The 13,997-nt window shown below is 51.4% G+C and overlaps 1 protein-coding gene across 2 annotated transcripts in view; it reads right to left on the bottom strand.

Annotated features, from left to right (window-relative positions):
* ADARB2 (adenosine deaminase RNA specific B2 (inactive)) overlaps positions 1 to 13,997 on the bottom strand; it is a 467,604-nt gene that overhangs the window by 25,657 nt on the left and 427,950 nt on the right. For both annotated transcript variants that reach the window (XM_070500990.1, XM_070500989.1), the window contains one exon: positions 9,063 to 9,231. In XM_070500990.1, coding sequence (XP_070357091.1) covers positions 9,063 to 9,231 — 169 coding nt within the window. The remainder of the gene's footprint in view (positions 1 to 9,062; positions 9,232 to 13,997) is intronic.

Raw genomic sequence — 13,997 nt, 5'->3', positions numbered from 1 at the left:
CTCGTTGTCTCTTCTTTACCTAACTAGGTTACTAGTTAGTTTTGCAGAAATGGCTCCCCTCAGCCCTTGCGGAGTCCCAGTGTGGACGGCGGGCTGTGCCTCGGTCTGGGCCTGCTTCACGTCCTTGTTGCAGGAGTAATGGGGCAGCAGACACAGTCTTACTGATCATTATTATTTCTTTATGCTGGATAAATATTGTTGAATCATCACTCTCTGCTTCCATCACTGGAGATTCTGTTAAGATTTAACTTAAAGCTACGATAAGATTACCACACAATCTTCGCTTGAGAAAGAGTAAAGGTTGCTAAACCAGGCTGGGGACATTTGGGGTTGGCGTTTAGGAAGAACAGTTGTTTTAAAAGGACCTGTATTTTGAGATTGGAAAAATGAACCACACTGTCACCTGATTTCAGTAGAGCTGGTCACAGTTGAGCAAGATGACCGGCCGACAGTCAGGGAGGAAGGCAGTCAGGCCTGCCGTGGGCTGGATGGCGGGGAGGACGGACTCACCCAAGAGGCTGCGGAGCGGCAGGTCTCCACAGTCGGGAGGAGAAGCTCGCTCTGCACAGCCTGGAGTCTACGTTTAGAAATGAGACGGTGCCTCGTTCCCCGGAGAGCAGCCATCACTTTTTACAGTTCATTTTATGGAGAAAGTTTTAATCTGCTCATTTAAAGACACATCACGATCAATAATCAAGCTCAGGTGCTTAAAATTAGAAACCATATCTAAAGGAACATTAGTTCCAGAAGATTTAGATTTTTATATGCACTCAACTTTTGGTTCTTGGAGACAGAAGCAAAAATCTCCTCTCTGGTTTTCCCCGTTCTTCCAGGAGACGGAGGCTCCCTGTTAGCGAGAGTACAGTCGGCACCTCACAGCCGGGAAAACAGACCCGGTCTGCGTGACCGCGATGTTCGCTGTCATCTGTCTCCTGGTCTCACGGGGGCGTGGGCTTGACCTGTCTTATCTTTTCTTTTTTCTTTTCTAAATTTTTATTTTTTTCAGATGTACATCATATTTCGAATTCTGTATACATTACATCATGTTCACCACCCGAACACTAATTATAGTGCATCCCCTCACATGTGACCCTAATCACCCGTTTTCCCCTCTCCCCTTCCCCAAAGGTAACCACCAGTCCAATCTCCAATCCTATGTGTGTTTTTTTTTTGTCATTTTTATCTTCTACTTATGAGTGAGATCATATGGTATTTGACTTTCTCCCTCTGACTTATTTCACTCAGCATAATACCCTCAAGGTCCATCCATGTCGTCACAAATGGCCAGATTTCGTCATTTCTTATGGCTGAGTAGTGTCTTATCTTTTCGAGCTGAACAAACACTGGACTACCCCTTTGATGAGCTACCCAGCCTTAACTTGTGGTCTTGAAGGTCAGCTTTCATTGACCTGGTGAAACAACCGCTTTCTGAGTTTCCTGTGGTCTTCACTGGTGTGGCATCAACAGTGCATTTTAGAGGCAGGTGTTACTGTGACTTTCTCTGGTTCCACGATTCTCCAAAGACCAGATGAGTTGGGCTGGGTGAGTGATGTCTCACTTGGTTTTGCTGGTTTCCTGGGACCACTGCAGCGACCCACCGCAAACCACGGAAGTTCATGCTCTCGCAGTCCTGGAGGCCAAACGTCCTGACTCAAGGTGTTGGCTGGGCTGCTCCTTAGGAGGCTCCAGGGAGAATCTGTTCTGGTGTCTCTCTGATCTGCTGGTGGCTGCTGGCCGTCCTTGGCATCTCGCGGCCAGTAGATTCACCACTCAGACCTCTGCCTGTGTCTCCACATGACCTTCTCCCCCATGTCTTGTCCTTGTGCCTGTCCCCCAGTCTCCCTTGCCCCTCTTATAAGGACACACGTATTGGGTTTAGAGCCCACCTGAGTAATCTGGAGGAGCGCTTCCTCTCACCATCCTGAATGCAGGTCATTTTCTCTCTTCTGCTACACAGGGTCATATTTACAGGTTCTGGGCGTGAGGATGTGGACGTGGCTTTTTGGGGCCCAGCATTCAGCCCACGACACCTGCTGTGGTCCCTCAGGAGCCTGGCCCCGTCCCTGTGCCATTGCCTCCTGCCTGCCCCACCTCACAGGTGGGCTCCCTAACTCAGGGAGCGGATCCTGAGTTCGTGCTTGGAGATTTGGAAGAAAGCTTCTGCACAGAGATGTTCTGGGAAACATGGCTCACAGCAGCAGTCACTGGGAAGCATCCCAGACTCCCAGCCACAGGGAGGCGTGACATCACACCTGTGTTGACGTGCTCGCAGCTTCAAGAGGAGCCACAAGTGCAGACACGAGGAACGATTGTCAGCACACTGCTATGAACTGCAGCAAAATCCCAACTGCGGGAAAAACGTGAGTTTAGGAAGAAAGATTAAGGCAAATACAGCCAAAGTGACAGGGGATGGCCTGTTGTCTCTTTTCCACTTTCCACTTTTCTCTGATTTTTCTTTGTTGTGTTTTATTTTTTAATGGGGGAACTTTCAAGTGTGGGACAGCACTTGCTCTGTGCTCTTCCCAGCAGGAGAGTATGACCAGCTGATCTTCTGAGACCTTTTCAGGTGTTCCCCACGGACCCAGACACATTAAAAGAACACAGCTTTGGGTGCACTCAGGGCTGACCGCAGCCACAGGGACTCTGTCGTCGGAGCAAAGCCAGTTGGCCCAGGAGGGACCGGTTCTCCCCACATGCAGCGTCTGAACTGGCTTTTATCTTCAAGGTGGTATTTTGCTCCAAGGTTTTAACTAAAATATTTTTCTGACTGGAAATCTAGAAACGAGAAGTTCTTTCACTTCCAAAAGACTTTCACAGGCCAAGAATTTTCCTGGTAATTCCCATGACTCTGTTCCAAACAAAGAAATCAGATTTGGTTTTCTGTTCACTTTGATGTCAAAATTATTTTTAAAGGAAGAAAAATTGAGCTGGTGTAGCCCCCCTTCAGGCCTCTGGGGTGTCTTTTCCCATCAGAGGGGAGCACGGAGCTCTCACCGGGGCGCGGGATGTTCTGCCCGAGTCTGATTCTTGCAGCGTTGGGTGTTGTGGCCTTGGGTGGGGGTCCACCAGATGCCTCCAACCCCTGGCACCGTCATGTACAGTGACGTCCCAGGCACGGCTTCCGGCAGGAGCTGAGTGTGATGTCACTCAGGCAGCCCGGGGACCCGCCTGTGTCCTGCACGAAGCCTTCACAAAGCAGGCTTCGTTCACCATGCTAACTCCTGGAGCGAGCCTGGGCACGGCACCCAGGTTGCCCAGAGCCTCAGTCCCTGGCCTTTGAAACGAGTTTAATGATGACGACAGTAACGTAACAGCAGCTGCCCCCTTCACCTGGGAGGGTCACCGAGCACTGGACTTCTTTAGAGCAATTGAAAACGTTGCCCCAAGCTTGTGTCTGCAGATGCGGCCTCTGTCCATGCTCGCCGTGTCCTGGGTTGGGCACCTGGCGAGCCGCTCTGCTGTGTGATTTCTCCTCACTGTCCCATGTGGCCAGGTGCCACCTCTCTGGTGTTCTGTCCCATGAGCTCTGCCCCCTGAAGCTGTGACCACTCCGGGCCCCCGGGACACAGAAATTCTCACAGAAGGCAACCTCTCAGCCCCTCTGTCAGGTGCAGGCGGCCTGTCCCCCAACTCGGGCTCAGGCCAGCCTTCAGGCTTTCTCCTCTGTGGAGCCAGGCGTCCCCTCTCCCTGTCTTCCCTTGGCCTGTTCTGACAGGCTAGGCGATTGATAGGCTCAGTGCCGCCTTTGGAAGAGACGCTAACCTGCACATGGACCAGCGGAAAGGCTCCTATGTTCCTGAATCTCCCGTCAGTGCACACGGCTGGACTTCAGTCCGCTGCTCTGGGGTGGCCTCAGTGAGCCCACACGCTGGCCATCCATTGACTGTCCCTTTGCATCTGAGGATGGTTATGGGCATCTGCCAAGGCCTTGCAGTGTGTCCCGGACCCTTGGGGAGGGGCACAGGGGGTTCATGGTACATGGGGTGCATGCTCTCTTTTGGAGCGTGTGATCTTTTAGGAGGATAAGGGGCAAAACAGGCGAACAACCACAGAAGACAAGGTTCTCATCAGGTGACAGTGGTCCTTTGGGCTAACAAGCACCAATGGGAAATCAGTGCTGTTCTTGGGGCACAAAGACAGGTGGGTGACAGCAGGAATGCACAGGACGGGGGCCTGCCCCACCAGCTGAGCGCGTCCCCCTGTCGCTGGACCTCAGATCCCTGCGAGGGCTCGGGGGACAGGCTTAGTGACAGCTCAGAATTCTCCCGAGTGGAAGAAGTTCCCCGTGGACAGAAGGAGGTCACACGCATCTCCCGTCTCCCCATGTGGGCTGACCCTGTTTATGATGGAGAGAACTGGGTTCGTTAAATGATCCCCAGAGAGATGTAACGGTCTCCTGAAAAAGATTCGTGACCCTGATCTCAGAGGCATGGACCTTCTTTCTCATGGGGATCTGCCCTTGATAAGGATTGGGACCGTCAGGGATGAGCTCATTGTTAACCCATCATCTTTTCCTTCACACCCGCCCCGCCCCCCCAGCAGACGTAACCACCGTCCCTGTGGGCTTCAGAGAGAGTCCGCGGCAACGCAGAGAGGGCCAAGGACAGAGCAGCTGGAAGCACAGATAACGTGTAAGGAAATGTGAAGAACTATCCTGTCGGTGGGACTCTAGGAAGCGTCGCCACTTGTTTTACGGCTCATTTTAAACCGTGGGGAAAATCTTCAAGTTTTCTACAACATGCTTTGCTGTAAACCTGTCTTACAAGTGACATTGTAAAATGGTGCCAATTGTTATTCATGGAATTCGTACTCAGAAGAATGCCTGTTGTGGTCTAATTTATATTATTATTTGGGCATTATTGATCTAAAAAGTGATACGTGTGCATTGATCTGTGGGTGGGAAACGATGCAGCCGTGTTGGCTGTCTGGATCTTTCGATGTATCTGGTCCCAGTTCATTTTTCATTGATATCAAAGGGGATTTGCAAAGAGAATTACAAATTCATTTATTGGACACACTTTCTCTACCTTAATTAAAGATACCATGTTACTCACCTGTTTTCATTTTAGTACATAAAAGTCACATGAGCAGGTGATGAGTGAAGTCAGCCTAGCATTTCTGTTTCATGGCCGCTCAAACAAAACCGCATCTATTAATCAGGAAATTTCTAAGTTACTAAATATATGTGGTGTGGACTCCACGCAGCGTTTGGGATAAGACCCTCAGAAAGAAAATCGGTAGTTGTAACTGGTTACAGACACGGCCCTAGAATTTATGGGCAGCACAAATAACTTTTTAGCTTTGGCTACTGAGAGGGGCAAAAATTAGGGCTGGGCGGAAGACGTCATTTCCATCTTTGAGAGTCGCCACATGGACACTGGGGAGACCACCGCCTTTATCCTTCCAGCTTCTGTCCTGCTCACCACCCGTACCTGAGGTCACCGCCGTCCTCACAAGAGAGCGGGTCTGTTCTTCAGTGTTTCCTGGCTGCCGACCGCGCCCACGCTGTCTGTGCCCGTGAGCATGTGGGCAGTTTCGAGCCTCCATCAGACAGGCGACTGTAAAAGCCAGACGCGGCTCTGGCCTTGCCTGGTGTCTCCCCACAGCGACCGGGGGTCTTCTCGGTACAGGTCTCAAGGCCGTGCCCTCGCTAGTAATCGTGTTCTTGGAGGCTGGAGTCGTCAGCAGCAAGGACGCCGTGTGTGGCTGGCCCCGCCAGCGCCTGGCCGTGTCTCCACCAGTTATGCACGTCCTTCCACTAACAAAGCTTTGCAGACGGGCTGTGAGGGGTTGGACGCCATCGCGGCCTCTGTCACCACAGCCTTTCATCCTCCTGTTCTCCCCTCCCCTGCCCACCAGTCCACCAGTTTCTTCCCTTGGCATCCATTGTGCTGAGTGGACACGGGATGAGGAGTTGGCGGGAGAGAGGAATTCCAGGGAGGAAGGAGGGCCTGGACCAAGGCTCCAAAGAAAAGGAAGAGCAGGCGGTGGGCTTGAGGGGTGAGGAGGCGGCCTGCATGGGAGCGATGGCCTGTGGGTGGTAAGCAAGGAGGGTCTGCAGTGACCCCTCAGCTTCTGCTCTGGGCCAGTCCCAGAGCAGCGAATTTGAAGGAGCGACATGTCCCAAGTGCCTGGGAGGAGGACAGTGGGTTCCCGTTGATCTTAGTGAGGACGACTGCACCCGAGTGGCGCAGATGAAGCCAGACGCCTTGTGGGGTGGCTGGGGGTGAGTCAGACAATTCTCTCAGGAAGTTGGGTTAGAAGGGAGCATACATGCAGCCCGAGGAGGATGCTGGGTTTAGAGATTTACTTTTTAAGATGAGGAAGAGGGGCTCAAATGGTGACGACATAGTTTCGGGGTGGAGGATTCGGGAAGGAGAGGAAGACGTGATGGAGAAGGCCCCCGCGGAGGCGAGAGGCCCTGGGGGATCTGGAGGGGAGGAGAAGTGGGACGATGGATGGACATCCTTGACAGTGTGGTGGGGAGAGGGCGAGGCAGGCTCCGAGTCATGTCTTCTGTTTGCTCACAGGGGAGGATGTGTAAGCGGGAGTAGTGGGTGGCGGCATCCTCTGGGACACCTGAGGTCACAACTGTCTTCTCAGGTCCGAGGATGAGTCTCGTCTGCCGGTCCCGCCTCCCTCCCCTCTGTCTCCTGCCTTCACGCTGCTGTCTGGGATCCTGACCGCTGTGTGTTCGCTCCCCCGACGTGAGAACAACCTGCAGAGCCAGCCTCAGATGTGTTATTCCAGCTCCGTGCGCACCTGCTTCAAGACCCCTGTGACACTGGCATTCAGTGGTACGCGTGAAAAATAAAGGGCACTATTTGGAGCTTTTGCCAATTTCCATGGTGTAAATACTGTCCCTGTGGCCAATTTCAGGGGAGCCCTGTGAAGTTGCGGACTTTTGTCTTTTGAGTAGATTTTATTAAAAAGGGCAACACCTGACTTTTGAGCGGCTGCGTTACCTCAAAGGGCCTGCCGCGTAGTTTAACTTACTGTCTGTTGACGTTTAAGGTCCCAGAAACAGTGAAGTTTCAACTCGGTAGCATTAATTCACTTCATTTTCTGGGGGATCAGAGAGTTGATCCAGAAACCCAGTGAGGACTCAGGGCACCAGAAGGATGCAGGTCGAGGTGAGAGCTGCGGGCTTTTTTCCCACTTCATGAATGGATGAAAATATTACAAAGGAGGAACGCGTTTTCTTCCGAGAGACGAACTAAGGGCTGCCAGCTCCTCCGGGCAGAGATCAGGCTCTGATTCCGGTCACTGAGCTGTCCTGTGGCTGTGCTGGGCCGGGAGCCGTCACAGCCCGGGAGCGAGGGCCCCACCGCTCCTGCAGCCGTTTGCTAATAACGCAGGGGAGTTGGGGTCCGTTCTCAGGGGCTGAGGATTTACTGCAGAGGCGGGAGGGCCCCAGGAGTTGGAGAAGGGGGGCCGTCCTGCAGGGCCGGAGTCTGCAGCAGCCTGGGGCAGGCCGGGATCCTCTCCCCGATCCTGCGATACCCCTGGGCCCTGAATCCCCGAGGGCGGCTCTGCCTCTGACAGCTCTGCTCGCTGCTTTCCAGGAGGAGGCGCCATGGACGAGGATTGAGTTTTTTTTTTTTTTTAAAGATTGGCACCTGGGCTAACAACTGTTGCCAATCTTTTTTTTTTTTTCTGCTTTATCTCCCCAACCCCACCCTATACACAGTTGTATATCTTAGTTGCACGTCCTTCTAGTTGTGGGATGTGGGACGCTGCCTCAACGTGGCCTGACGAGTGGTGCCATGTCTGTGCCCAGGATCCGAACCCTGGGCCGCCGCAGTGGAGTGCACGAACTTAACGACTCGACCACGGAGCCGGCCCCAAGGATTGAGTTTTGATAGGTAAAGATGGCCTTCAGCCAGTCAGCAAACGTTGGAGGAGCTGCAGGATGCGCCAGCCTGCGTTGGGGGACAGACAGGCACACAGTCCAGCCTCACGGGGCGGCAGTGTGCTGGGAACCACACCCAGGACGGTGCATGGTGCCTGGGCCCCGCGGGGGCCGCTCCTCCGGTGCATGGAGTTTCACCTGCTCCGGCTCCACCCGCTCCCCTTTCATAACCCCGACCGTCTTCTCAGCTCTTCGGAGCTTCAGCCGCAGATGCGCCCACGCGAGCATCTCAGGCGGGCGGCTGTGCAGTTGGAATTGGGGGTGGGTGGGGGCTTCCTGAGACCACACTTGCACGGGACGCACCCTGTTCACTTAGTTTATAGATTCCAGATTAGCACATTTACCCACGCTTCCAAAGATGTTCTGATTCACCCTGAACAAGGGCTTTCCGCGAGTGCCTTATTCCCACTGCGGGGCGGCTTGCGGCCTGTTTACGGCTCTGTCAGGGGGTATCTAAATCTCCCTGCACTCCCCCCACCCCGCCACTGTGCTCTGTGACTGCTTCCAAACCAGAGTCCCAGAAATGCGCTTGAGGGGACAGCACATCCTGGAGCATGGGCAGAGGCATGGGGAGCGGGGGCTCTGTGGGCGACCTTCCAGTGGGGCTTTTGAGAACAGGGAGAAGTGTCTCAGGGCCAGGGGCACAACTTTCAGCCGAGGCACAGGGGGACACGTCTCCTGAAATCTGTCAGGCCTCAGCGGGAGGAAGAGGCCTGAGGGCACCCCACACTGCAGGGGCAAGACGGCCTGGGGTATGGGGTGTCTGTGGGGTGGGGTGGGGTGGGGGCTGGTGGGCGATCGGGGTCAGGCGCCTGGGGGCCGGCTGACCGGGGGTGGTGCTGAGCAAAGGTGGGCAGAGGCGAGAGCTCCCTTTGCCTCCGGGTCAGGCCTGGAGGCCAGCCCGGCAGCGCCCAGACCACTGGGACGGAGACCTGGCTGCAGCTTCTGTCTGCTGCAGTGGCGGCTCGGAATGGCCAGGCACAGTTTGCTCAGGGCACTTTGGCCTCAAGCACAGGAAACGGAAAGTGTGATCTGTGAGGGATGTGAAGGGATGAGGCCCCCGCCCCTGAGGGCACATTCCCTACTCCCACCCGGGGCCCTGCCAGACTGCGCCACGTGGGTCAGTGGAAGAAAGCGAGGGGGCTCTTACCTGGCGATCTTGTCCGTGCAGGACATGGTGACGAGCTGCTCGCCCAGTAGGACGCCGTCCCACGTCTGTACCGAGCTGGGGCCGCGGACGGGTACGGTCCCTTCCCCAGACTCAATCTTGGTGCGCAGGTGCCCGCGGAACTTCCTGACGATGTGTTTGCTGCTGCTGACTAGGAGAGAAGAGGGGGCCGTGAGGGGTGGCTGGGTTCCCCGACTTTAAGAGACACACGGGGTCCCCCACTTGGAGTTGTGGAGGAGGAGGGGAAGTGCACCCAGAAAGCATCTCAAGGGCCCCCTGGTGTGTGGCCCATGGGTTAGCACAGGGAAGCACAGGAAAGCACCAGGGCCAGACTAATTTCACCTCCCCTTCAACCCCGACGTGGTGAAGAGCCCATGTCTGGAAGGGTCAGCCAGCTTCTCACGGAGGGCCAGAGTGAGCAACTGAGGCTCTGTGGCCACTGGTCTCTGTCAGCTCGTCTCTGCCGCCAAAGCACATGCAGCAGAGACGGCCAGCGGGTGAGCAGGCTGCGATCCGTAACACTTCGCTGATGGACACGGAAATTTGAGTTTCGTGTAACTTTCACGTGTCATGAAATATTATTCTTTCACTTTTTCCAGCCACCTAAAAATATTAAAAACTATACTTAGTTTGCGGCCCATACAGAGAAGGTGGTACGTGGGATTTGGCCTGAGGGCTGTGGTCTGCAGACCCCGGTCTGGATTTTCATCTTGGCTATATCATTTCCTAGCTGTGTACCGTTGGAAAAGTTACTTAAAACCACTGTGACACAGTTATTTCATCTTAAAATTGGAATAATAATGTGGTCTACCTCCTAGGCTGTGGGGCTTTATGAGACAGGACCTGTGAGCTGCTAGCACGTGGCCGTTCTTACCCCAGGTCCACATGACGCAGGCATCAAAATGACTGATGCAGCCTACATGTGGGTCCCTAACGTGTTGCTTCCGTGTTCTCCCTCCTTTCCCTCCTCTCGACACCCGCCCCCCTATACTGCATACCCCACAGTTAACTGGAGAACTAGCAAGAATGAGAAGAGGATTACATTTATTTTTTCTTTCCTTAAAAAATTCTGTACAGTAAGTCTGGGTTATATTGTAATATAGAAATGGTTAACTGCTTTGTGTACAAATTACATGTAAAATAACACAGTGACACCAACATTTACATACATATGATGACATGGGTGGATACTAAATGCTGTCTTTAAAGAGCTTCTATTTAAGTTTTAGAATTTGTGGAAATGGGATTTCTCCTTCATTTATCCCCTCTGAAGGCATCAAAAAATAAGTAACCTGTGGGTTTATATGGGTACCTCCCCTTACAGACCTCAAGGTAATTTCCAGTATATTTTCTCACGTTTCCTAAGAACTCAGGTTCTTTTGCTACGTATCTATAGTGCCTAAAGGCGTCTCTTGGGAAGAAAGATTGTTGCACTCCTCGGAGAAAGTAAAGTTTTGAGACGTTTCAGATTGTTTTTCGACCTTGCTACCAACCAGGTCCTTGATGAGATCCAATTTGGATTGAGCTGAGAGGCATCTATGGAAGGAAGAGTGAAACTGAAAGATTGAGCCTGGGTGGGCACAGCTAAGGAACACCTAACTCTCCCCCAGGTAGAGAGTGAATCTCTTCTTTGCAGGTTTAAATGGCACTAGGAATCAGATGACAATGACGATGATGATGATGATGGTGGTGGTGGTGATGATGATGGTGATGGTGACGGTAATGAGGAGATGATGATGAAGCTGAAGAAGCTGATGAAGAAGAAGATGATGATGATGACAAATGATGACGATGATGGTGATGATGATGACAATGATAATGATGATGGTGGTGATAAATTGAACATAAAATAGTTCCTATGACTCAGAAGCACTTGAGCAAACCCTTGGTCTGAATTGACTTTTGACACTGTCCAGGCGGGGTCTTTATCACGTCAACTTCGTGTGGCAGGCAGCACTGGGAGAATGGAGGGACCAGCATACATAACAGTTTCCAGTTTACCACAGTGTTAGGGACTTGATTCTTCTAGGTGGGGGATATTTTCTCAGGGAACATGGTACTTGCTGTCCCTCTCTTTCTGGTGATTATAGTATCCTTATCATTCTCTCAATGCTTCAACTATTGTGCCATTTTCCAGACCTCGAAAGTTGCCTGTTACATTGTAAGGCTTTTCTAAGTCCTTACCCATTGCTTCTGCACAACCAACTTCCCATGAAGTAGACTTTATAGTCTGTTAGTGCCATGACAACAGGGGGGCCTGGCTTGAGTTAACAACCCGTTTCTAGGAGCTAACCCAAAGTTTTCAGGTAGATTAATTTTGCTTGAAGAGCCAGGTGCATGAGATGCTCCTGAGGAGTGTGTATTTTTGGCGGTGTTCAGCCTCAGGCTGCCCTCTCTAGCACACTCCCTGATGAGCTCCATCCGTCCCAGGAGGGCTCTGAGTGTTGGCCATCTCCTGGAGCCCATTTCCTCGGGCTCTTTCTTGCCTAATTGCGAGAGGCAGGAGTGAGTTGAAGATGCCACTTAAAGGAGAACAAAATGTCAATCCAACCGGAACCTGCAGGGAACTGAACCTAAATAGTCTGTAGTGGATTTATAGTGCTCCTGAGGCAGTGGAGGTGTGAAACCAGAAGATTCTGCCTGCCATGTACACGTAAATACTCCCCACTCCATAAGGTTAGTCTAAGCTAATTCTAATACCCATGTCATCAGACTCTTTGCTATAGTGTTCTTTTATCTAAAACCCTTACTTTTGGAGATTGATGTCAAGTTACAGTGAGGGTGGTGTCCAAGTGAATATTTTATTTTGGGGAGAGAATCAAAGGTGATGGAGACAAATGGCCATAGGAGAAGTTCAGCTAGGGAGCAAAGATCTATCTAAAAAGTGGGACATGTTTGAAACAGGGGTATAGGAGAGAGAAAGAGAGCCAGAATTGGGGAAAAAGTATAAGAAAGGAAGACAATATTTTAAAACACCAAATACACTTTTAATTTTCAAATTGTATTCAAAAGGTATATCCCAGAATGCTTACCTTTGGAGCAACCTTTTATTTATTGTGGTAATAATATCTGTAATATCTGTTGTGTGGTCACGTGAATTATGAGGCCATCTAAATTCACTGATCCCACAAAGCACGAATGTTATCATATACTGCATGCTTCTGTAACTCAGCGGGCAAATCTGAAGGCAGGATTTCAGGAAGTGTACTTGAGGTTCTCTGACTTCCTGTGGGATTTGGTTAAATCTCTTCACCTGCCCTAATGTACAATGAGTGCAATTGTCTTAGAACATTCTAGGCACTTAGCACAGTCTGTAAGACACGACATAATCATGCTATTTCTCGTGGCATCTCGTGGGAGATAGATTGGAGTATCTAACTAAGCTGGTGGGTGGTCCTGGCTCCAGTGGTTGTTTGGACCTTCTAGAGAATTTTCTTACTGAGCTCGGCTCTGTGTTCCCTCACTCTTCAAAGGAAGGGGGAACAGTCCAGGACCCTGTTCAGAACTTGTCTGAGATCCAGTCATGTCACAGTGTGACTGCAGATCTGATGCACTAGACGCGTGTCCAGTGTGTGCTAATTCATGTGTGTGCTTGTCTGTATGTGCATGTATGCTTATTCACGTGTGTGTGCTCGTCTGTATGTGTGTGTGTGCTTATTCACGTGTGTGTGCTCGTCTGTCTGTGCATGTGTGCTTATTCACATGCGTGTGCTCGTCTGTCTGTGTGTGTGTGCTTATTCACGTGTGTGTGCTTGTCTGTATGTGTGTGTGTGCTTATTCACATGTGTGTGCTCGTCTGTATGTGTGTGTGTGCTTATTCACGTGTGTGTGCTCGTCTGTATGTGTGTGTGTGCTTATTCACGTGTGTGTGCTCGTCTGTATGTGTGTGTGTGCTTATTCACGTGTGTGTGCTCATCTGTATGTGTGTGTGTGCTTATTGACATGTGTGTGCTCGTCTGTATGTGTGTGTGTGCTTATTCACGTGTGTGTGCTCGTCTGTATGTGTGTGTGTGCTTATTCACGTGTGTGTGCTCGTCTGTGTGTGTGTGTGCTTATTCACGTGTGTGTGCTCGTCTGTATGTGTGTGTGTGCTTATTCACGTGTGTGTGCTCGTCTGTCTGTGTGTGTGTGCTTATTCACGTGTGTGTGCTCGTCTGTATGTGTGTGTGTGCTTATTCACGTGTGTGTGCTCGTCTGTATGTGTGTGTGTGCTTATTCACGTGTGTGTGCTCGTCTGTATGTGTGTGTGTGCTTATTCACGTGTGTGTGCTCGTCTGTCTGTGTGTGTGTGCTTATTCACGTGTGTGTGCTCGTCTGTATGTGCGTGTGTGCTTATTCACGTGTGTGTGCTCGTCTGTATGTGCGTGTGTGCTTATTCACGTGTGTGTGCTCGTCTGTATGTGTGTGTGTGCTTATTCACGTGTGTGTGCTCGTCTGTATGTGCGTGTATGCTTATTCACGTGTGTGTGCTCGTCTGTATGTGCGTGTGTGCTTATTCACGTGTGTGTGCTCGTCTGTATGTGTGTGTGTGCTTATTCACATGTGTGTGCTCGTCTGTCTGTGTGTGTGTGCTTATTCACGTGTGTGTGCTCGTCTGTATGTGTGTGTGTGCTTATTCACGTGTGTGTGCTCGTCTGTATGTGCATGTATGCTTATTCACGTGTGTGTGCTCGTCTGTATGTGTGTGTGTGCTTATTCACGTGTGTGTGCTCGTCTGTATGTGTGTGTGTGCTTATTCACGTGTGTGTGCTCGTCTGTATGTGCATGTATGCTTATTCACGTGTGTGTGCTCGTCTGTATGTGCGTGTGTGCTTATTCACGTGTGTGTGCTCGTCTGTATGTGCGTGTGTGCTTATTCACGTGTGTGTGCTCGTCTGTATGTGTGTGTGTGCTTATTCACGTGTGTGTGCTCGTCTG

Source organism: Equus asinus, chromosome 29, assembly GCF_041296235.1.
Source record: "Equus asinus isolate D_3611 breed Donkey chromosome 29, EquAss-T2T_v2, whole genome shotgun sequence".
Taxonomy (NCBI): Eukaryota; Metazoa; Chordata; class Mammalia; order Perissodactyla; family Equidae; genus Equus; species Equus asinus.
The sequence above is the reverse complement of the archived record's forward strand: the minus strand, read 5'-3'. Positions and strand labels throughout refer to the sequence as shown.